The sequence below is a fragment of the Chlorocebus sabaeus genome, chromosome 22, assembly GCF_047675955.1.
Source record: "Chlorocebus sabaeus isolate Y175 chromosome 22, mChlSab1.0.hap1, whole genome shotgun sequence".
Classification (NCBI taxonomy): Eukaryota; Metazoa; Chordata; class Mammalia; order Primates; family Cercopithecidae; genus Chlorocebus; species Chlorocebus sabaeus.
The window spans coordinates 83,127,818-83,151,459 of record NC_132925.1 but is presented as its reverse complement, the minus strand read 5'-3'; the positions used below and the strand labels follow the sequence as shown (position 1 = coordinate 83,151,459).

The 23,642-nt window shown below is 39.0% G+C and overlaps 2 protein-coding genes across 22 annotated transcripts in view; one reads left to right on the top strand and one right to left on the bottom strand.

Annotated features, from left to right (window-relative positions):
- CCDC66 (coiled-coil domain containing 66) overlaps positions 1-14,914 on the top strand; it is a 56,937-nt gene extending 42,023 nt beyond the window's left edge. For 8 of the 13 annotated variants that reach the window (XM_073010021.1, XM_073010020.1, XM_073010018.1 and 5 more), the window contains 9 exons: positions 6,282-6,443; positions 8,142-8,286; positions 8,438-8,530; positions 8,946-9,080; positions 10,136-10,629; positions 11,191-11,231; positions 12,326-12,582; positions 12,860-12,984; positions 14,558-14,914. In XM_073010021.1, the coding sequence (XP_072866122.1) occupies positions 6,282-6,443; positions 8,142-8,286; positions 8,438-8,530; positions 8,946-9,080; positions 10,136-10,629; positions 11,191-11,231; positions 12,326-12,582; positions 12,860-12,984; positions 14,558-14,644 (1,539 nt within the window). In that variant the 3' untranslated portion in view covers positions 14,645-14,914. Of the gene's footprint in view, positions 1-6,281; positions 6,444-8,141; positions 8,287-8,437; positions 8,531-8,927; positions 9,081-10,135; positions 10,630-11,190; positions 11,232-12,325; positions 12,583-12,859; positions 12,985-14,557 lie in introns of all 13 variants that reach the window. The other 5 variants (XM_007984666.3, XM_038003778.2, XM_038003779.2 and 2 more) reach the window with 2 other exon arrangements.
- Positions 13,205-23,642, bottom strand: part of TASOR (transcription activation suppressor) — a 63,682-nt gene continuing 53,244 nt past the window's right edge. For 6 of the 9 annotated variants that reach the window (XM_007984653.3, XM_007984655.3, XM_007984654.3 and 3 more), the window contains 6 exons: positions 21,457-21,579; positions 20,542-20,701; positions 20,001-20,109; positions 17,827-18,005; positions 17,478-17,642; positions 13,205-16,569 (listed from right to left, as the gene is read on the bottom strand). In XM_007984653.3, the coding sequence (XP_007982844.2) occupies positions 16,040-16,569; positions 17,478-17,642; positions 17,827-18,005; positions 20,001-20,109; positions 20,542-20,701; positions 21,457-21,579 (1,266 nt within the window). In that variant the 3' untranslated portion in view covers positions 13,205-16,039. Of the gene's footprint in view, positions 16,847-17,477; positions 17,643-17,826; positions 18,006-20,000; positions 20,110-20,541; positions 20,702-21,456; positions 21,580-23,642 lie in introns of all 9 variants that reach the window. The other 3 variants (XM_007984657.3, XM_038003774.2, XM_038003775.2) reach the window with 1 other exon arrangement.

The window sequence follows — 23,642 nt, the reverse complement described above, 5'->3', positions numbered from 1 at the left end:
CTGCTTTAAATGTGTCCCAGAGATTTTGGTACATGGTCTCTTTGTTCTCATTGGTTTCAAAGAACATCTTTATTTCTGCCTTAATTTTGTTGTTTACCCAGTAGTCATTCAGAAGCGGGTTGGTCAGTTTCCATGTAGTTGTGCAGTTTTGAGTGAGTTTCTTAATCCTGAGTTCTAGTTTGAGTGCACTGTGGTCTAAGAGACTATGTTATGATTTCCATTTTTTTTGCATTTGCTGAAGAGTGTTTTACTTCCAATTCTGTGGTCAATTTTAGAATAAGTGTTATGAGGTCCTGAGAAGAATGTATATTCTGTTGATTTGGGGTGGAGAGTTCTGTAGATATCTATTAGGTCCGCTTGGTCCAGAGCTGAGTTCAGGTCCTGAATATCCTTGTTAATTTTCTGTCTCTTTGATCCGTCTGATATTGACAGTGGGATGTTAAAGTCTCCCTATTATTGTGTGGGAGTCTAAGTCTCTTTGTAGGTCTCTAAGAACTTGCTTTATGAACCTGGCTGCTTCTGTATTGGGCACATATATATTTAGGATAGTTAGCTCTTCTTGTTGCATTGATCCCTTTACCATTATGTAATGGCCTTCTTTGTCTGTTTTGATCTTTGTTGGTTTAAAGTCAGTTTTATCAGAGACTAGGATTGCAACCCCTGCTTTCTTTCCGTTTGCTTGGTAAATCCTCCTTCATCCGTTTGTTTTGAGCTTATGTGTGTCTTTGCATGTGAGATGTCTCTTGAATATAGCACACTGATGGGTCTTGATTCTTTATCCAATTTGCCAGTCTGTGTCTTTTAATTGGGGCATTTAGCCCATTTACATTTAAGGTTAATATTGTTATGTGTGAATTTGATCCTGTCATTATGATGCCAGCTGGTTATTTTGCTCATTAGTTGATGCTGTTTCTTCATAGTGTTGATGGTCTTTACAATTTGGTATGTTTTTGCAGTGGCTGGTACTGGTTGTTCCTTTGCATGTTTAGTGCCTCCTTCAGGAGCTCTTGTAAGGCAGGCCTAGTGGTGACAAAATCTCTCAGTATTTGCTTATCTGTAAAGGACTTTATTTCTCCTTCGCTTATGAAACTGAGTTTGGCTGGATATGAAATTCCAGGTTGAAAATTCTTTTTTTTAAGAATGTTGAATATTGGCCCCAAGTCTCTTCTGGCTCGTAGGGTTTCTGCCAAGAGATCCACTGTTAGTCTGATGGGCTTCCCTTTGTGGGTAACCTGACCTTTCTCTCTGGCTGCCCTTAACGCTTTTTCCTCCATTTCAGCCTTGGTGAATCTGACAGTTATGTGTCTTGGGGTTGCTCTTCTCGCGGAGTATCTTTGTGGTGGTCTCCGCATTTCCTGAATTTGAATGTTGGCCTGTCTTGCTAGGTTGGGGAAGTTCTCCGGGATAATATCCTGAAGAGTGTTTTCCAACTTAGTTCCATTCTCCTTGTCACTTTCAGGTACACCAATCAAATGTAGATTTGGTTTTTTCATGTACTCCCACATTTCTTGGAGGCTGTGTTTGTTCTTTTTCATTCTTTTTTCTCTAATCTTGTCTTTTCACTTTATTTCATTAAGTTGATCTTCAATCACTAATACCCTTTTTCCACTTAATCAGTTCATCTATTGATACACCAGCCATTGTTACTTGTGTATGCTTCACAAGGTTCTCGTGCTGTGTTTTTCAGCTCCATCAGGTCATTTTGTTCTTCTCTAAACTGGTTATTCTAGTTAGCAATTTGTCTAACCTTTTTTCAAGGTTCTTAGCTTCCTTGCATTGGGTTAGAACAGGCTCCTTTAGCTCGGAGGAGTTTGTTATTACCCATCTTCTGAAGCCTTCTTCTGTCAATTCCTCAAACTCATTCTCTGTCCAGTTTTGTTCCCTTGCTGGCAAGGAGTTGTGATCCTTTGGAGGAGAAGAGGCGTTCTGATTTTTGGAATTTTGGGTTTTGTGCTGGTTTCTCCCCATCTTCATGGATTTATTTACCTTTGATCTTTGATGTTGTTGACCTTTGGATGGGGTCTCTGAGTGGATGACCTTTTTGTTGATGTTGATGCCAGTTCTTTCTGTTTGTTAGTTTTCTTTCTAATAGTCAGGCCCGTCTGCTGCAGGTCTCCTGGAGTTTGCTGGAAGTCCACTCCATATCCTGTTTGCCTGGGTATCACCAGCGAAGACTGCAGAGCAGCAAAGATTGCTGCCTGTTCCTTCCGCTGGAAGCTTCATCCCAGAGGGGCACCTACCAGATGCCAGCCAGAGCTCTCCTGTTTGAAGTGTCTGTCAGCCCCTACTAGGAGGTGTCTCCTAGTCAGGATACACGTGGATCAGAGACCCACTTGAGGAGGCAGTCTGACCCTTAGCAGAGCTCAAATGCTGTGCTTGGCGATCCACTGCTCTCTTCAGAGCCGCCATGCAGAGATGTTTAAGTCTGCTGAAGCTGCACCTGCAGCTACCCCTTCCTCCTGGTGCTCTGTCTCGGGGAGGTAGGAGTTTTATCTATAAGCCCCTGACTGGGGCTGCTGCCTTTTTTTTCAGAGATTCCCTGTCAAGGGAGGAGGAATCTAGAGAGGCAATCTGGCCACAGCGGCCTTGCTGAGCTGCGGTGGGTTCTGCCCAGTTCGAACTTCCAGGCGGCTTTGTTTACACTGTGCGGGTAGAACCGCCTACTCAAGCCTCAGCAGTGGTGGATGCCCCTCCCCCCACCAAGCTCGAGATTCCCAGGTCAACCTCAGACTGCTGTGCTGGCAGTGAGAATTTCAAGCCAGTGGATCTGAGCTTGCTGAGCTCTGTGGGGGTAGGACCCTCCAAGCCCAACCACTTGGCTCCCTGGCTTCAGCACCTTTTCCAGGGGAGTAAACGGTTCAGTCTCACTGGCGTTCCAGGCACCACTGGGGTATGGAAAAAAAACTCCTACAGTTAGCTCGGTGTCTGCCCAAACGACTGCCCAGTTTTGTGCTTGAAATCCAGGGCCCTAGTGGCATAGGCACCAGAGGGAATCTCCGGGTCTGTGGGTCGCGAAGACTGTGGGAAAAGCACAGTATCTGGCCAGAATGCACCATTCCTCATGGCATGGCACAGTCCCTCATTGCTTCCCTTGGGTAGAGGAGAGATTTCCCTGACCCTTTGCACTTCCTGGGTGAGGCAACTCCCCACCCTGCTTTGGCTCGCCCTCAGTGGGCTGCACCCACTGTCCAACTAGCCCCAGTGAGATGAACCAGGTACCTCAGTTGGAAATGCAGAAACGACCTGCCTTCTGCATCGATCTTGCTGGGAGCTGCACACTGGAGCTCTTCCTATTCGGCCATCTTGCCAGCAACCCTCCATCTTCTAGAATTTTTATAGTTTCAGGTCTTAGGTTTAAGTACTTAGTCCATCTTGAGTTGATTTTTTATAAGGTGAGAGAGAAGGATCCAGTTTCTTTCTCCTATATGTGGCTAGCCAATTATGCCAGCACCATTTGTTGAAAAGGGCTTCTTTTCCCCACTTTATGTTTTGTTTACTTTGTTGAAGATCAGTTGGCTGTGAGTATTTGGGTTTATTTCTGGGTTCTCTATTCTGTTCCAATGGTCTATGTGCCTGTTTTTGTATGAGTACCATGCTGTTTTGGTGACTGTGGCCTTATAGTATAATTTGAAATCAGGTAGTGTGCTGCCTCCAGATTTGTTCTTTTTGCTTAGTCTTGCTTTGTCTATGTGAGCTCTTTTTTGGTTCCATATGAATTTTAGAATTGTTTTTTCTGACTCTGTGAAGAATGATGGTGGTATTTTGATGGGGATTACGCTGAATTTGTAGATTGCTTTTGGCAGTATGGTCATTTTCACAATATTGATTCTACCAATACATGAGCATGGGATGTGTTTCCATTTGTTTGTGTCATCTGTGATTTCTTTCAGCAGTGTTTTGTAGTTTTCCTTGTAGAGGTCTTTCAAATTCTGTGTTAGGTATATTCCTAAGTATTTTAGGTATTTTTTTGCAGTTGTAAAAGGGGTTGAGTTCTTGATTTGATTCTCTGCTTGGTCGCTGTTGGTGTATAGAAGAGCTACTGATTTGTGTACATTAATTATGTATCCAGAAACTTTGCAGAATTCCTTTATCAGTTCTGGGAGCTTTCTGGAGGAGTCTTAGGGACTCCTAAGGTAAACAGTCATGTCATCAGCAAACAGGGACAGTTTGACTTCCTCTTCACTGATTTGGATGCCCTTTATTTATTTCTCTTGTCTGATTGCTCTGGCTAGGACTTCCAGTACTATGTTGAAGAGGAGTGGTGAGAGTGGGCATCTTTGTCTTGATCCTGTTCTCCGAGGGAATGCTTTCAACTTTTCCCCATTCAGTATTATGTTGGCTGTGGGTTTGTCATACATTGCTTTTATTACATTAAAGTATGTCCCTTGTATGCTGATTTAAATGAGGGTTTTAATCATAAAGGATGCTGGATTTTGTCAAATGCTTTTTCTGCACCTATTGAGAGGATCGTGTGATTTTTGTTCTTCTTTTAAGAATTACATTTATTACATGTATTGACTTGAGTATGTTAAACCATCCCTGCATCCCTGGTATGAAACCCACTTGATCATGGTGGATTATCTTTTTGATATGTTGTTAGACTCAGCTAGTATTTTGTTAAGGATTTTAGCATCTGTGTTCATCAAAGATAGCGGTCTGTAGTTTTCTTCTTTGGGTGCGTCCTTTCCTGGTTTTGGTATTAGGGTGATGCTGGCTTCATAGAATGAATTAGGGAGTGTTCCTTCTTTCTCCATCTTGTGGAATAGTATCAAAAGGATTGGTACCAATTCTTTGAATGTCTGGTAGAATTCTGCTGTGAATCCATCTGGTCCTGGACTTTTTTTTGTTGGTAATTTTTTAATTACCATTTCAGTCTCACTGCTTGCTATTGGTCTGTTCAGAGTATCTAATTATTTCTGATTTAAGTTAGGATGGTTGTATTTTTCCAGGACTTTATCTGTTTCGTCTACATTTTCTGGTTTATGTGTGTAAAGGTATTCATAGTAGCCTTGAATGATCTTTTGTATTTCAGTGGTGTCAGTAATATCTCCTGTTTCGTTTCTTAGTGAGGTTATTTGGATTTTTCTCTGTTCTTTTCTTGGTTAATCTTGCTAATGATCTATCCATTTTATTTATCTTTTCAAATAACCAGCTTTTTGTTTCATTTATCTATTGTATTTTTTTGTTTCAGTTTCATTTAGTTCTGGGAATGGTGGCAGTGGGTTGGGTGGGTGAGTAGGTTTTCAAGCCACTGGGCAGCAAACATGGGAAATGGCAGTAGTAGTAGTGGGACAACCCTCTGGGATCCAAGCAGTCAACGGTGGTTTTGGCGGTGTCTATGATGGGCTGCGTGGGCCAGTCCTCAGACTTGCTGGTGGCATATGTGGGTGGCTGCCAGCTCTGATGGTAATGGCAGGTTGATTGGGCCCAGACTCTGGGAGGAGTGCTCAGGTGCCAATGGTGGTGTCCTGGGCAGGGCAATCCCCAGATCCCTGGACCATGTGCTTGGTTACTGGTGGAGATGAAGCAAGGCTGGGCAGATCTGCCCCCAGGTTCCCAAGGTGTTGTGTGCAGGTGCTGGCTGTTGTAGGCAGGGGTGGGATGATTTCCAGGCTACCAGCAGAATGCTTAGGTTGGGGCAGTAGCAGCTGCATTGTAGCTCTGCTGCTAGGGAGGTGGGTTTGCTTTCAGTGAGTTGCTCTTGCAGATGGTGAATGTCAGTGGGTCTCTAGGAATGTGGAGATGCAGGGGCTGTAGGGCCGGGCCCCAGGGCAAGATGCAGGTCCACTAGGAGCTGGGCTCTCAAAATAGTGCCATGCTACAGTTCCTCAGGTCTTGGGTGTTTGTGGTACTTAGTGTGAGCTCCCTCTTGAGCAGTGCTTTCATGTGGTCTCCAGGTAATGCCCTGTTAGTCTTGAGACCCACAAGGGTCAAGGGGCTATTTGGTGATTAGGATTGTAGGAGTCCTTGGTGGGAATGTGGATTGCTGGGGATTGCTCACTTTCCTTTTCCTCCAATTAGGCAGCCTCTGTAGACTCCTAGCTAATCCTGTCAAGACAGGCTGCTTTGCTTCATTCCTTGCTTTTGATGCTTCCTGTCATTTTGAATTCCACTATTCGCTGTTAGATCTACGTGAAGTATGATTGTCTACTCATTATTCTGGTTCCCCTCTGTGGAAAAGGTGAGCACTGAATGTATGTAGTCAGCCATCTTGCTTGAAGTCCCTCCTGCTTCACAGATTTTTATTTTTGACAATGATTTATGTGATTGCTTATGACTAGAAAGCCATCACTGCCCAGGTAGAAGAGAAGCGCAGGAAGAAACAACTGGAGGAAGAGCAAAGAAAGAAGGAAGAACAAGAAGAGGAGCTTCGCTTAGCACAGGAACGTGAAGAGATGCAGAAACAGTATGAAGAAGACATACTTAAGCAAAAACAAAAGGAAGTAGGTATTTACATTCTAATTGTAACTTTGATTTTTGATTTTGTTTTTGAGACAGGGTCTCACTCTTCTGCTCAGGTTGGAGTACAGTGGTGCAATCATAGCTCACTGCAGTCTTGACCTCTGGGTACAAGTTGTCCTTCCACCTTGGTCTCCTCAGTAGCAGGGACTACAGGCACGTACCACCACATTTGGCTGATTTTTTTGTTGGTGTGTGGAGGAGACAGGGTCTCACTCTGTTGCCTAGGCTGGTCTCAAGCTCTTGGGCTCAAGCGATCCTTCCACCTCAGCCTCCTAAAGTATTGGTATTACAGGTGTGAGCTACCATGCTTGGCCTCCTAATTGTAACATTTTAGAATAAAAATGGATGTATTTTTAAAGGAAAAATAACCAGAAGTTGAACATTTCTATTATTTTGAAATTGTGAAGCTATGTATGGACATGTCAGACCTTCACATAAAGTTAGGAAAGAGGGAAGCTTGAGAAAGTTTCATTATTTCACATGATAATAGTTCTCAAATGTTATATTGGTTTGGCTTTTTCTGTAGAGGAGGTCACAGCACAAAGCAGGTGTTCCCTATGCACTTCATTTTTATCCAGTCCTAGTTTCTTTGCTTCATTTCTAAGCAATAATTATTATATTAATAATTATTCTAGGTATGTTAAGAGAAATGATTGACCTATCAGTATCCACTTATGAACAGGAACATACATTTGCAGAATAATTGGCTGGGATTGATGATACAATTTGTGACTGTCCTAGAGATCTCTGTGTTAAATGACTCTTTTTTTTTTTTTTTTTTTTTGAGACAGAGTCTCGCTCAGTTACCCAGGCTGGAGTGCAGTGGCATGATCTCGGCTTACTGCAAGCTCCGCCTCCCGGGTTCACGCCATTATCCTGCCTCAGCCTCCCAAGTAGCTGGGACTACAGGCATCCGCTGCCATGCCCGGCTAATTTTTTGCATTTTTAGTAGAGACGGGGTTTCACCGAGTGTTAGCCAGGATGGTCTCGATCTCCTGACCTCGTGATCCACCCACCTCGGCCTCCCAGAGTGCTGGGATTACAGGCGTGAGCCACCGCGCCTGGCCTAAATGGCCTTTTTAAAAAGTAGATACTAGGAGACAACATAGGTATATTTGGTGGTGGTACCATATTTGAGCTAACTTAACAAAAATACTCACTTGCTAAAGTTTTAAAATGTAGAGCACTTTAAATGTTTTCTTGCCTTTTACTGCAGTTTTCCCCCTTGGCAACCTTCACTCCAAAATTGGCTAGTAAAGGGACACATGGTCTGGGTTCCAGTTTCATTGAGTTGAATAGGCTGAGCCAGTTACCCCTATGTAACATGAGGAAATCAGTAAAGCATCATTTGAACTGCAAGATGTGGTCATAAACCTTGTGTTTACCTTTTAAAATATATTTTTAAATGTAATAGAACAGTTTTTAAAACTTTGAAAACTTTTAGTATAAATTTGAATTGGGTAAAAAGAGTTACCGTATTTGTGATTGAATACAGCTGTAGAAAAAGATGTTAAAATGTAAGCTCCAGAAGAGCAGGAACTTTGCCTTGTTGACTGTTCTACCCTTAGTATGTAAACAAGTGCCTGACACATAGGAGCTTAGAAAATATTTACTGAGAGGAAATAGTCAAGTCTTTGTATGTTTAATAGTTGTATTTAATAACACATCAATATTGACAGGAAATCATGACTGTCAAGACAAATGAGCTATTCCAGACAATGCAGCGAGCGCAGGAACTGGCACAGAGACTAAAACAAGAACAGAGAATCCGAGAATTGGCGCAAAAGGGACATGACACTTCTAGATTGATTAAAAATCTTGGTGGTAAGGGCTTAACCAGAACTTTATAATATTTTTAGAAGATGATTTTAAATAATTCCTTTTTTCTTTGTTTGGAGAAAAGGACTCATTCTGTTGCCTAGGCTAGAGTACAGTGGTGCCATCACAGCTCACTGCAACCTTGTATTTTTTGTAGTCATGGAATCTCGCTTTGTTGCCCAGGCTGGTCTTGAACTACTGCCTTCAGATGACCCTCCCACCTTGGCCTCCCAAAGTGTTGGGATTACAGGTGTGAGTCATTGCACCCAGCCTAAATGATTGCCTATTTTTAATACCTTTAATATACCTACTATTTTTGTAGGAATTTCAGACCTTAAACTAGTGTAATTTTATAAATAGGAATGCTTAATTTATGTGGAAAATTGCAATAAAAGCAGAAATAATGTTAAAATGTGTTAAATAATGTTAAAATTTAATAGGTAAAATGTGTACTTTTTGTGTCTGTTTTTACAGAGAACAATTATGAAATGATCTCCCTAAATTCAGTAACTGATAGGAATGTGGGTAACTTTTTGTAAGAAAATTTTTATTGCAGTGTTCATCCTGATTAAGTGAAAATTATTGTATTTAGTTGCTGCTATACATACATAATTTTTATTAATATTCCTTAAGTGTTGTTTTATCAGGTAATTTCTCTTTGCCAGTTGATACAATACAAATGGAATATAACGCATCTACTAACATTTCAAATTCAAGACATGATTCTGATGAAGTCAGCGGTAAAATGAATACATACACGAATTATACAACTTCTAAGAAGGATACTGGTGTGCAAACAGGTATTTGTGTAGAAACTGTGGTTTGATTTAAAATTTACTTAAAGTCATAATTAAAGCAATTAGAATTAAGTTCAAAAGTTCAAAAATTAACAAAAGGTGAGGTTTTCAGTAAGTTACAAAATAAAGGGATAACAGCTTTGTTGAAATATGTCACATACCACAAAATTTACCCTACAGTTTAGTGTTTTTTGGTATTCAGTGGTGCAACCATTACTGCAATCAATTCTCAAACATTTTGATCACTCGAGAAAGAAACACTGTACCCATTACTTGTCACTTTCTATTTCTTCTTTCTCCTCCAGTTAACGTTCTGTCTCTGAATATTTCTGCCTGTTCTGGACATTTCATGTAACTGGAATTAGACCACATAGTCTTCTCTGGCTTCTTTCTCTTAGCATGTTTTAAGGTTCATCCATGTTGTAGCATGTATCAGTACTTCATTCCTGTTTGTCACTGAATAAATACAACATTTATCATACCACATTTTTATTCATGAGTTGATGAACATTGGTGTTATTTCCACTTTTTGGCTATTATTAATATGCTGCTGTGAATATTCATATATAGATTTTTGTGGATGTACATTTTTAGTTCTTTTGAGAGAAGAGTAGAATTGCTGAGTCATGAGTAACAGGTACTGTATGTTTAGCATTTTGAAGAACCACCAAACTCTTCTCCAAAGCAGTGGTATCATTTTACATTTCCACCATCAGTGCATGTGGGTTCTGACTCTCTATATTCTTGCCAACCCTTGTTATTCTACTGATTGTGAAGTGTTAGGTGATTTTGGTTTGCATTTCCCCCAGTGACTGATGATGTTGAGCATCTTTTCATGATTATCAATTCATAGAGATGGAAATTAGAGTGGTAGTTGCCAGTGGTTGGGAGTATGAGGGGTTGTTCTTTAATAAGTATAATAGAGTTTTGGTTTTGTTGAAAATTAATGAAAGAAAAAAGTCTCAGAGGGCAGTAATTGTTTAATGTTTTGGGGAAAGTTATTTAAAATTAAAAATTTTGTTTATAATTTAAAAAAATCATTTGAAACTTTTTTTTAGATGACTTAAATATAGGAATATTCACCAATGCAGAATCACATTGTGGATCATTAATGGAGAGGGACATCACAAATTGTTCATCTCCTGAGATTTCAGCAGAACTTATTGGACAGTTTAGCACCAAGAAAAACAAGCAAGAACTAACTCAGGATAAAGGAGCCAGCTTAGAAGAAGAAAACAATCGGTATAATGACCAGTGTAATCAGTTCACAAGAATAGAGAAACAAACAAAACACATGAAGAAATATCCTAAAATGCCTGATTGGAATATAAATAAGCCACCTAAAAGGTATATTCCAGCATCAGAAAAGTACCCTAAACAGCTTCAAAAGCAAAGAGAAGAAAAAAAAGTAAGGAGGCAGATGGAATTGCTTCATTTGGTAGAAAAAAATAATCCTGGGCACCTCTCTCAAAACAGAGGCATTTCACCAGAAATTTTTCATTCATCTCATCAAGAAACTGAGTCAAAGTTCAGGCCGCATCTAGTCAAAAAGGTAAAGCTCTTCCATCTTAGAAGATGTGTTGATATTTCTAGATTCAAAACAGTTTCTCACATGTATGCTTTGGTAAGGCTGTTCTGATCTGTTTCAGTTTACATTAGGGATCAGCAAACTATATCCCATGGGCAAATCCAGGCTGCTACCCATTTTTGTAAAATTTTGAATGAACATAGTCAATTCATTCTTTTATGAATTGTCTATGGCTGACTTCACACAACAGACTAGCAAGAGAAACAATATGGCCCACAAAGCTGAAAAGGTTTTATTATTGAGTCCTTTACATTTAACACAACTTCTATAGATGAATGCTATGTGTTCAAATACCCCTTTAAAACCCTTGTTTATAGTCCATATAGACAGAGGTCAATTTGGGAGATTAGGAACTACTGGATTAGTTTGACTCTGGAAAAATACTGAATCTATTTATTCTATTGCTCAGTCAGTACCTGTTATTCAAATATTACCCTCAGATTATTTCAATAAGTAGCTCTAAAAATATTTGTGGGGACATGTGAAAATGCTATATATTCCTTTCTGCATTTATCCATCTTTTAGGAAGAAGAGCCTCTGAATATTCATTCATTCAGCAAGGAAAGGTATGTATGCATCAGATTAATTCTGCAGCTATTTAGTGCTTTCTGTGTGGGACAAAAAAGGGATTCAAGATCTGGACGGCATGAGGCATATAGTTATATGTAGAGAACAGTCAGAAAGGGTGTGGCTTCCAGGTGAGGGTTAGAGGATTAAGGGATAGGGTGGCACTTTAGCTGGAGCTTGAAGGTCCATGTTGGACTGGGCCTAGGCAGGAATGTAGATAACATTTACTTTTATCTCTAGACTTAACTAAGTGATTTTGATATTCCAGGTTATGTCACTAGCAGAATAGGCATTCTGCTTTGGGAGGAGGGATGGCCAGGAGTGGTGAATGGGAAGAAATGACTGATAAGGACAATGAGAAATTCAGTCAATGAGAGATTTAGAAATTAGAATCTTTATTCTGTCTTTGTGCATGAACCAGCTGGTTTAGTTGTCTCAGAATGGGGCTTAAAAACAAGTTTTGTTCAGATGGTGAGTATATTATTATATGGTGAATTATCTAAGGAGAAAACAGTAGGCTCAGACTAACCAAGCCAGCAGTGTTCCTCAGGATCTAGTAATTAAATTTCTCCCTTGTGCTACAGTACGCATACCATAGCTAGTGCTAGTAAAAACACAAATAAATACCATTCTTTTCCCCTGTTTTACGGAATGATATTATAGAGCTCAGGCTTCTATGCATATATTCCCAAAGGTGTTACAGGTACATTTAGAATAAAGTGAAATGGGCCAGGCATGTGGCTCACGCTTGTAATCCCAGCACTTTGGGAGGCCGAGGCAGGTGGATCACCTGAGGTCAGGAGTTCAAGACCAGCCCTGGCCAACGTGGTGAACCCTGTCTCTACTAAAAATACAAAAACTAGCTGGGCACAGTGGCGTGCACATGTAATCCCAGCTACTTGGGAAGCCGAGACAGGACAGGTTGCTTGAACCCAGGAGGCAGAAGTTGCAGTGAGCTCAGATCACACCACTGCATTCCAGCCTCGGCAACACAGCAAGACTTTGTTTCATAAAGTGAAATGTGATCAAAGAGATATACTTAATCTAAATACACAGTTTTTTACTAAGGCTCCTATTTTTCTTTTTTTAATAGGTCTCCATCACCACCAGTTCCAGCAGTGAAAAACAGAACCCAACAAACTCAAAATACATTACACTTACCACTAAAAAACAGTAGCTATGAGAGAGAGAATTTGATTTCAGGAGGTAATCAAACAGAATTATCACCTGGAATTTCTGAATCATCCCATTTTATTCCCTATGTTCGAACAAATGAGATCTATTACCTTGATCCCGATGCACCATTGTCTCAGCCTTCAACCCAGGACCCTCAGTACCAAAATTCACAAGGTAAGTAAATATAAGCATTCTAACTGTAAAAATTGATCCATGTAAACCCCCAACTTTAAATTCCAAATTAGTAATTCCTGCACTTAGTTCTAGAAAGTTTCTTACAATGTTTGCTCCTGGAGAGAGGAAGGAATTTTCTCTTGAATATGTCTTAAATTTTGCTTAGTACTTTCCTAGGATACATATTTATTAATGACTCCTTAGAATATTATATAGCACAGGGCTGTATCATTTTACTAATGTAATTGGCTGATTTGTTACTTTCATCCCGCTTTAGACTGTGGCCAAGAACGACAGCTATTTGATTCTGACTGTGTCAGGGATCCACTTCTTAATCCTAACATGGTGAAAAATAGGGATCGACAGCAAGCAATCCTTAAGGGACTTTCAGAACTGAGACAGGTATGAGCTTTTTCAAGTGTAGATGTGTCTGTTCTTTATGTGGCGTGGGCGGTTCGGGGAACATGTTGAATGGCTGTTTTAAGTTACTTTGATGCATCCCAGGTTTTAAGAAGTATTTCAGTTCCTATATGTTAGACACAAATAAAATGGGACTTTCCTTGGACTTGCTTTTACATTGCCGTCTTTGAGTAGTTCTTTCCAGTACGAAATCATGAGACAGTTACAAAATTAAGACAAGTTTATTGAGTATAAAAATGCATACATTGGAACGGCAAAACATCAATAAGGCCCTAAAACAAAAAATACAGTTACGCTTTAACAAATTCTTAGCAATATGTGGCTTTTAAAAAAACTTGACGTGTTGGCAGTGTTTAGAATATTGACGTACATCCCAAATAGTAGTAAATTCAGTATGAAATTATACGTCTAACCTTACTCACCAGATTACTTTTTCTCCCAAACTGTTGTGACTTCTCATTATTTTACTCTCTGATTAAAACAGGTGACATGCTTACAACCTTTGCTCCATCCCTTGGGCTTTAAAAAGAATGGCTGTAGTTAGCTTTGATTCACTATATACTCTGTACTCAGGGAAGAATAAGCTGTGCTGTTTATAAGTGCCCTTTTCCATGTCATCATGTACCCTCTGCATTTCAAAATGCTGACTCAGATGTCTTCCCTCTACAGAACTAGAAAATTGTCCCCTTTGGTCTATTTACTCATTTGAAGACAAACAGGATTACTAAGAGTTTTACATAAATTATTTCTTTAGAGTGACAAAGTGTTAATTTACTTCTTGCTTAGTGGAAACAAAAATTGTGAGATAAAGAGAAAGGAATATGATGTACACATTTACCCACAAATATAGTGCCCAGTGTTATTTCAGCAGGACCCTTCTATTAGCATCTAAGGTAAGGTTAGGACAGTCAAGATAAACACTGGATGTTGGCCAGGCGCAGTGTGGCTCAAGCCTGTAATCCCAGCACTTTGGGAGGCCGAGGCAGGTGGATCACGAGGTCAGGAGATCGAGACCATCCTGGCTAACACAGTGAAACCCTGTCTCTACTAAAAACACAAAAAATTAGCTGGGTGTGGTGGTGGGTGCCTGTAGTCCCAGCTATTTGGGAGGCAGGAGAATGGCATGAACCTGGGAGGCGGAGCTTGCAGTGAGCCGAGATCGCACCACTGCACTCCAGCCTGGGCAACACAGCAAGACTCCGTCTCAAACAAAACAAACACTGTATGTATATTAAGGGAGACGCCTCCTAGTATCTAAGAGAAGTTGGGGGTGGATTGGGGGAGAGGGAATGACTTCATTTACCCCCATAGTTTTGGAGGCTTGATTTTTAAGAAAATTCTCATCCCTACTGATTTTTATGCTAAAAATACAATCTTACAAATGTGATAGCTTATATATCCAAATGAAGTGGTCTAGTACAAGCATTTCTGAAAAATTTTTGAATGACAATTTTATCCTAAGCAGTATGTTTTCCAAGTGAATAGAATTCTAGTTTAACACAACATTGCAAGTCAGGTGTGCACATTTTACTAACATATATCAATGTGATTTCAGGGCCTTCTCCAGAAGCAAAAGGAGTTGGAAAGTAGTCTCCTGCCTTTAGCTGAAAATCAAGAAGATAATTTTGGTTCTTCATTTTAAATGTAGAAAATCAAATCCTTCACATTTGATTTGTGTCTTCCAAATTATAAAATGTGCTCACTGGCTCAACGGTATTTTTCAAATAGCCTAGATTTTATTTTTTTAAATGCTCATTAAAAACTTGTATACTATGTAGTAAAATGCTGTACTTGTTCTATACAATAAAACATACTTTTGTAAAAGCTTAGTAGTAAAAAAAACATGTTCTTCTGCTCTGTCACCACCTGAGTATTGAAGCCCTATTAAAAAAACACTTACTACTTACCTTAATATAGTCTGGCGTTCCTGGGACCTCACAGTGTTCTTTCACACTTTTTATGTAACTTATTAAGTGAAATACCACTCATGCATTTGTTCTAAAGTGCCAAAGTTCTATCTAACTTACTAACACGTCTAGACCCATAACTCTATATAACTTTACTAAAATAACAAATTCAATTTAGGCTTCTGTGGAAATTGTTTTCTTCTCTAAATCCTGCTTTTATGACATTTGTAGAAATTGCAATTTTCAAAAACATTTTTATAAGTTAGCATTAGCAACAAGTTAGTAATTAGTATTAGAGGCAGTAGTTAGGAATAGATGTAGGTTTGAAAGCTATCTCCACTGTATCTTTCTAGTATAGCACTAATGTGTTCCACAAATGGTAATTACTACTAAGACCACCTCAAAAATATATTTCCATTATACTTCAATATTGCTAAAACTAATTTAAAAATCAAATTGTTCAATGCCATTGATAAACAGAAGCCTATCTTTTGAAATATAAAAGTTAATTTCATTAAATCAAGGATTGCACAAGTACTGAAAAATCCAATGCTCTCGAAGTTACCGGAATTTTAGCAATAGGCAGTTTTTACGTGACTAAGCCTAGGGATAAAAAATGTGTCCTATGTACATAGTTTATTATCTAAATGAAACTGCATTGTTAAATCTTGAGGTATTGAGCCAAAATCCTGTAAATATTAACACTGCTATTACTGGCTTATACCTGTGTAAAAACACTATACAAAAGCCTAAATCAAAATAATTCACTTCAACAAAAGTACTTTGTATCAGGTGACATTAGAGCAAAAGTAGTAAAGCCTTTGCTGTTTACCGTCCTCCTGCAAGCATCTGATTTTACACATAAAACAGGCTTCAATTTGAAGCCTAACTACAGGTAACATACAAAAGTAAAACTTAGAAGTGCCAACATGAGATAATTCAAGTACAATATATGTTAAAAATATATATTTATTTCAATTTTTAGATGCTTCAACTGTTACAGACCATCATGATTTAAATAAAAGAAAAAACATTTGAGAAAGAACAAGAACCTTTTGTTTAGAGAATGAAATATAAATTGTTAATAAACAAAGTCCACAACAATCTATTTTAAAAAAAAGTTGCTACGGTTATTTCTCTTGTGAATATGGCCTGGAAGAATCACTTTTCCCTCCACTTAAGGGAGGTGGAGATTTATCTGTATCCAAGCTTTGAGTATAAGCAGATAAGAAGTAATTTTCATTTTCTTGAGACTGACTTGATGAAAGGGCATATGGTGTCCCCAAAAATGTCTGATGAGTGAGAACATTAAAATGACTAAACTGATGGGACATATTTAATTGACTATGATAAACCTGAAAGTTACTATATGAATCTTGTTCTGTTGAATTGCTGTTCTCTCCTTCAGAGCATACTATATCAACAGAAGTTCTCTCTTCAGAATCAAGATAAGTCTTATCTTCTAATAAACTGTTTTGCACATCAGGAGACGACTGCAACTCAATTTGAGTATTCTTTTTTTGATCTGTTCCACGTGATCCTTTGGTCTCTCTCTCCCATATTTCTGAATGAAAATTGCTGCATACTTCTATATGTGAGATTTCATCCCCTGAATCCAGAGACATATCCTCTTCATCCTTTTCATCGTTTTCTAAAAGAGCTACATTTAAAAAACAAAAAGTCCTCCTCTATTGAAATACACAGTTTGTTTACGTTTTAAAATTATACACTACTCACACAATATAACGCGTCAGGGTCTGCAAGTCCACAATCCCTTAAAGCTTGGTCTTCTGCCACAAGTTCACTTAGTCACAACACTCACACTAGATGTGAATGTCCAGATAATCCGATGCTAAAAGCTTCTGCGAAATGTGTTCACGTTTAATGTTGGGAAATCCCAACTCCCAGCTCCAAAGGGGTTAATGTCAAAACAGCATCTAAAGTTATACGGTAATTCAGTATTTGACAAGACAAATATAAAATAAAATTTTTTGACATCTAGCTTCATTGGATTACTAAACTGGTTAGCACTACTGAATGATCATTTCTGCTTTTTTTCATCCAAAACAAAAGTACATCTTTCATTTCACATAGAACCTGGAACCAAAGCAGAGGCCATCTCACAAAAGACTAAAGCTATGACAGCTCTACTATCTTGCAATTAAACTGCTTTATATATGTGGGGAGGTCTAGCAGCTCAATGCTGAATCGCCATATCTGGTTTCCTACCTTTTTGTTAATATAACCCCTTTGCTGACAATAGTAACCAATAATGCTTACAAACCCTCGAAGAGAAAATGCATACTCCATAGTATGCATTGTCTACAATATAGATAGAAATGCATAATCTATAATAACTAACAACTTAGACTGGCTACAGTATAATAAATGAGCAGATCTTGTGCATGCTAAGTATTAGAATGATAAATGTCTTCAAACACTTTCCCTATGACTGTTTATACTGAGGCGAGTGGTTTCGAAACAGTCATTTCATTATTTCGTAACAGAACAAAACCATTCCTCTTTTACTGTCTGCGTTAAAGAAAATGAAAACCACTGAAAAGTTACCTGACTGGGACTCAAGATTCTCATTAGCACCAAGCTGCGGAAGGTTTTCTTCTGTGATTGAGTTGTGATAGCCCACAAGATTTTTAAAGTTTTGCATGAAGTCTTCAGCAGTTGCAACCACTATTCCATTATCTGTATAACTGGAAAGCATCTTGATGGTCTTCTCTAAATTAAGAAAAAACGTTTCATGTATGAAACCCTTCAAAATGTGGACAGCCCCCAGCCCTCACAAAATCCTTTCCTTCACATTTTCAGAATCAAAGCTTAGCGACACCCACCACAGCCCCATAAAATCCTTTCATCCACATTCCTATATTCATAATAGAAAGCTTAGGAGTGCTCTCTTTACCTGTTAAAAAGACTATGTGTCGTTGCTGTATGTTCTGAGCCTGAAGTCTGATAAGGCAATCCAATTCTGGAGCATTTCGAGTTTGTGAATCACAATTGTGGTATGACAAAATTTCAACCAGATGTTTCTTCTGATAGACATTCAGAAGCGTCAACAGACTTAGAGCTTTAGCATTCAATCTGTGAAATTAAGCAGTTCAGTATCTGGATCTGTACTTCTAAAATTTAGTATGGAAATTTCTGCTGTAGATTAAAATTCAGTTTCTCCATTGAGGCAACTAATGACAACTGCACTGCTTTAGCTCTCTGCCTGATGTACGGGCGTGCTTCTTTGGAAAGAAAGAAAGGGGTTTCTTAGTCGCAAGGCCTCAGGGCCAGCTATACAGCTTAGGCTAAAATCTCAGCTGATTATTCTACTTACTTAAAGTATGACTACCTCTATCAATTTTGAACTTTAATGAAGGACTTAAAAGGACAAAAAAAGTATAAATCCTTCCTTCAAAAAATACAATATACAGACCAGGCCTGATGGCTCACGCCTGTAATCCCAAAACTTTGGGAGGCCAAAGCAGTTGGATCACCTAAGGTCAGGTGTTCAAGACCAGCCTGGCCGACATAGTGAAACCCCATCTCTACTCAAAATACAATTAGCCGGATGAGGTGGCTCATGCCTGTAATCCCAACTACTTGGGAGGCTGAGGCGGGAGAATCACTAGAACCCAGGAAGCAGAGGTTGCAGTGAGCTGCGACTGCACTATTACACTCCAGTCTGGGCAACAAGAACTAAAGTCTCTTAAAAAAAAAAAAAAAAGTACACTATTATGGCTCTAAACTCTTTTTTTTTTTTTTGGAGACAGAGTCTCGCTCTGGCACCAGGCTGGAGAACAGTAGTGCAATCTCAGCTTGCTGCAACCTCCGCTTCCTGGGTTCAAGCGATTCTCCTGCTTCAGCTTCCCGAGTAGCTGGGACTACTACTACGCCTGTACACCACCACACCCAGTTAATTTTTGTATTTTTAGTAGAGACGGGGTTTCACCATGTTGGACAGGATGGTCTCAATCTCCTGACCTTGTAATCCGCCTGCCTCAGCCTCCCAATGTGCTGGGATTACAGGCATGAGCCACCATGCCCGGCCGGCTCTAAGCTGTTTCTATATTGCAAGGGACAAGGCAACAAGTGGAGATAAGCTTTTAAAAGTGAATTGCTACAAAGAATTAAATACTCAAAACTTATTTAAGCCTGAATTTCCTGAAAAGTGTACCATGGAATGTCATACTTTAAGAAATAAAATTTTGTGGTCTAAGTTTAAGGAAATAATGATTAACACAATGTAAAACAATTATTTTAACTAGAGTTCTTCATATCCTTTAATGTGTAAATACATTTTATAGACTTTACTAGTAGGATATAGTGTCCCAAATGTGCCTGATTACCACAATCATTTATGGACTCTCTCAAGTGACTAGTGTTCCAAAGACCAAGTGACTAGTATGAGTCATTAGTCAGTTGGCTCAGAGAGGGTCTGATGTAGTTGGAACATACAGTTCAGTTAAAAAAGGAAAATGCTGGCCGGGCACAGTGGCTCACGCCTGTAATCCCAGCACTTTGTGAGGCCAAGGCGGGCGGATCACCTGAGGACAGAAGTTCGAGACCAGCCAGGCCAATGTGGTAAAACCCCATCTCTACTAAAAATACAAAAATAAGACAGGCATGGTGGCAGGCACCTGTAACCTCAGCTACTTGAGAGGCTGAGGTGGGAGAATCGCTTGAACCCAGGAGGCGGAGGTTGCAGTGAGGCGAGATTGCCCCACTGCACTCCAGCCTGGGCTACAAGAGCAAAACTCCATCTCAAAAAAAAAAAAAAAAAAAAAAAAAGAAAAAAGAAAAAAGAAAAATGCTGATCATTCCATTTGGATGATTACTCTAAATCCACGCATGGCAAATATTAAACAAATTTTACCTATGCACATAACAAGAACTTCACCAAACTTCTACTTAAAAATACTGCTTCCTCTTATAAAGGCAAGAATAATTTAGTATCTATACTCTATTATGACTGGCTATGGACATCTGTGAAAAATTAACAACATCCATAATCTACAAACATGGGAATAGAGAAATATGAGTACAATGTTAAAATCAACAACCATTATACAGTTATGTTTCAAAGCTTACCTGCCTAGTTCTTTTAGTTTTTTCTGAAATTTACAGTGGACTTTCCATTGCCATTTTCCTTCTGGAGTACTAAGTTCTTCAAGGAATGTCAAAAAATTTTTAAGGTTCTCTGTTAGAAATAATGAAGTTCCTTTTTAATTCAATAATCATTCCACAAGTGAATTATGAAAGAAGTGCTTTTTCATATTATGTAGAGACACCTACTTTCCTATGTACTCTTTTCATTTCTCTTTGTCTAAGGGAGACAGATCTATACATGCCTAAAGCTCTAAGAATATAACATCTACATACAAAAGAACATGTTGATGACAGTAATACAAGAAGTGATTCAACTGCAGCAGGGGCAGAAAGCCTTGCTTTACACCAGATTTAGAGAAAATTATTGGTCTAAGAGAAGGGGAAAGAAATTTGAGGTAATAAAAGCTCAGGAAAAGACTGAAATGTACTAGTTATCTGTGAATAGCAGAATAAATGGACAGTACATTAAAAAGTATTAGAGTCAGAAGAGGAGTTATGTGCTCAAAAGAACATCACACCTTACCAATTGTGACAACCTCTGGATTTAGAATTGATTCATCAGATACGATAAAACCTCCAGATACAAATAATTCATTGTATGTATGATTTTTAACATCATCCAGGCTATCAACACCAGCAAAACTAACGCAGGGGAGCTTCTTTAAAGTCACCAAGCCAGGTATCTGTTTAAATCCCAAAATAAAAAGAGAAACAGATGGATGAGGGAATGAAGTGATAGACTCAAGTGTGAAGGAACCTACAAGAAGTCTAACAGAATGCATTATGGCTCATCTGTATTAGTAGATTGCCTCTGGAAAGCCACACACACAAATAATATTCTCAACATTATTTCCCAATATATAAACCAACATTTATGTACTGGGACCTATCAGAGACCACTAAAGAAGCTTACAATAGACCTGAAAACACAAAATGGACAAAAGCTGACCTCTCTATAACCTGTGAGTAGTCAGAATTCAGATGAAGGCAAAAGCCTATGTGCTGGAACAGTCAATCAGGAAAGGCATCCAAGATGTAAGATGTGAGATAGGGCTCCTAAGACTAGATGGGATACCTCAAAATATAAGGGAAAAGGGGACTGGTCTGACAAAGATGGAGCACAAATAGGTTTTTCCTAGGACATACAAATGAAGATGAAAACATTAAGTAGTCAGTCAGCAGACCCAAGGGTATTCAAGGATTCAGTACTCTTATTAGTCTTGACTACTTGAGTGACAGGGAAGATCCATGATGTGCAGCACTTTAAAACTCTGAAGAGGTACAAACTTGAATCTCACAAGCTGATTCATAGATGGGTCCTTAAGTTTAATCTCCTTTAAAGCTTATTTTAAAAACACTAGTCTGCCAGACAGCAAGATTTTAAAATAAGGGAGTTTTTAAAACCAAAGTAAGTAGTGAATTTGACTTAATAGTCTACCTTGTGAATGAAACCTGCAATGTCTTCATTTTGAATAATAATCAATAGTTTATCTAATTTTGATCTTCTTTCCAAAAACTGTTCTGGATGACATTCTGTATTGCCTAATTTGATAAGATATTCCTGTTAAAGAAAAACAACTAAATCAATATTAAAATGCTTTTTTGTAAACATCAATTTAATACCAGAAATGCAAGATAAACTGATAAGCTTAAGTACTACTAGGACATTATTAACAATAAATGAATTTACACTCTAAGAGACCTTACAGACCATCAAATCTATTTTTTTTTTTTTTTTTTTTTTTGAGACAGGCTATCACTGTTTCCCAGGCTGGAGTGCAGCGGAATGATCACAGCTCACTGCAGCCTTGACCTCCCAGGCTCAAGCAATCCTCCCACCTCAGCCTCCTGAATATGTGGCACTAGGCTCACACCACCACACCAGGCTAACTTTTTTTTTTTTTTTGTAAGAGAGTCTCGCTGTGTTGCCCAAGCTGGTCTTAAATTCCTGGGTTTGATGATCCTCCTGCCTTGGCCTTCCAAAGTGCTGGGATTATAGTCATAAGCCACTGCACATGGCCCAAATCCACTTTTCTTTTCTAGAAGAGGAATCTAAAGGTCAGAGCTTCACCAATCCCAGAGTCACAATGTTACAGAGCTTCACCAATCACATGGTCACTATGTTACAGCACTATGCAAAGCCAGCTAATTAACAGTGTGAGAGTAACAGAAAGAACTGTTAATTAGGCCAGGTTCTTAACCCAGCTCCTTTAGTTATTACAGAGGTTAATAATCGATTAGACTCTAGGTTGCCTGTAATACCCTATGAGAAACACTTTAAGGCAACCTAGAGTCTAATCATTAACCACTCCCTAGCTCCCATTTTCCTTTGGATTCTAAGCAGGCCCTTGGTTATTTGCAGCAGTATTAACTGGGATAAACGCCTTCAGAGTTAAGAACTTTCACAACCATAGCTCCTTTAATTCACAACAGCTCAAAAAGCATTTATATAGACCTTCATTATGTACAATGGTATTGACATACTAATAAGCCATTTCTGTCAAGTTTCTGTCTTCAAAGTAGACTCTCCCAACTAATAACTCTTCCTCCATGCTGGTGAACATGGTACTTTCACAAGACACAGGCAGACTTCCATGCAGAGTTCCCTTTGCTCTCTGCTTGCTGGTGGAATCCTGAACACTGAAGTAAACTGCAAGATCCTAGAGGTCATATTCCTCATTTCAGAGATTACTTTTAATGTCAGCACAGCTGGTCAGACAGCTATAATAAAAACCCAGCTCACCTGACAACCTGTCTACTGCTCTTTCAACAGCTGCCTAAAGTGTCACCCCAAAGAGGAGGATGTTGTGCTAAAGCAGCACCTTCTACATTGATTTTGATCCAAGCTCTGGAACTTTTGGGCAGATCTTAGACCAGCTTAGTCAGTTAATGAAAAGGTAAATTACCATCTGACATGCCTGCTGGTAATGTTTTTTTTTTTTTTTTTTTTTTTTTTTTTGAGATGGAGTCTTACTCTGTCACCCAGGCTGGAGTGCAGTAGCGCTACCTCGGCTCACTGCAAGCTCTGCCTCCCAGGTTCACACCATTCTCCTGCTTCAGCCTCCCCAGTAACTGGGACTACAGGTGCCCGTCACCATGCCTGGCTAATTTTTTTGTATTTTTAGTAGAGACGGGGTTTCACCGTGTTAGTCAGGATGGTCCCGATCTCCTGACCTCATGATCCACCTGCCTCAGCCTCCCTCCTGGTAATTTTTGATGTCTTCTTACATTAAGAAGCTTTAAGTTCATTTAAAATAAGACAGTTTAATTCATATAATAAATCAGTTTGACTCCAGAAATATTTAAAGTTTACATTTTTATTCATAAAGTCTTTTACTGTAGTATTTTTGCTGGAATATTTCCAATGGATATTGATTAAAAGAATTAAGGTTTCAATCTGGTTTTCTATCAGATTCGTAAAACAAAGAATGCTCTTTTATTCTATATAAATGACAGAAATGACTTGTTGTATGCCAGAAAAAATTAAAAGCACATTTCATTAGGAAATGTATCTCCTATCCCTGTAATCTAAATGTCACGGCTGGGTGCGATAGCTTACGCCTATAATCCCAGTACTTTGGGAGGCCAAGGCGGGCACATCACCTAAGGCCAGGAGTTCAACAC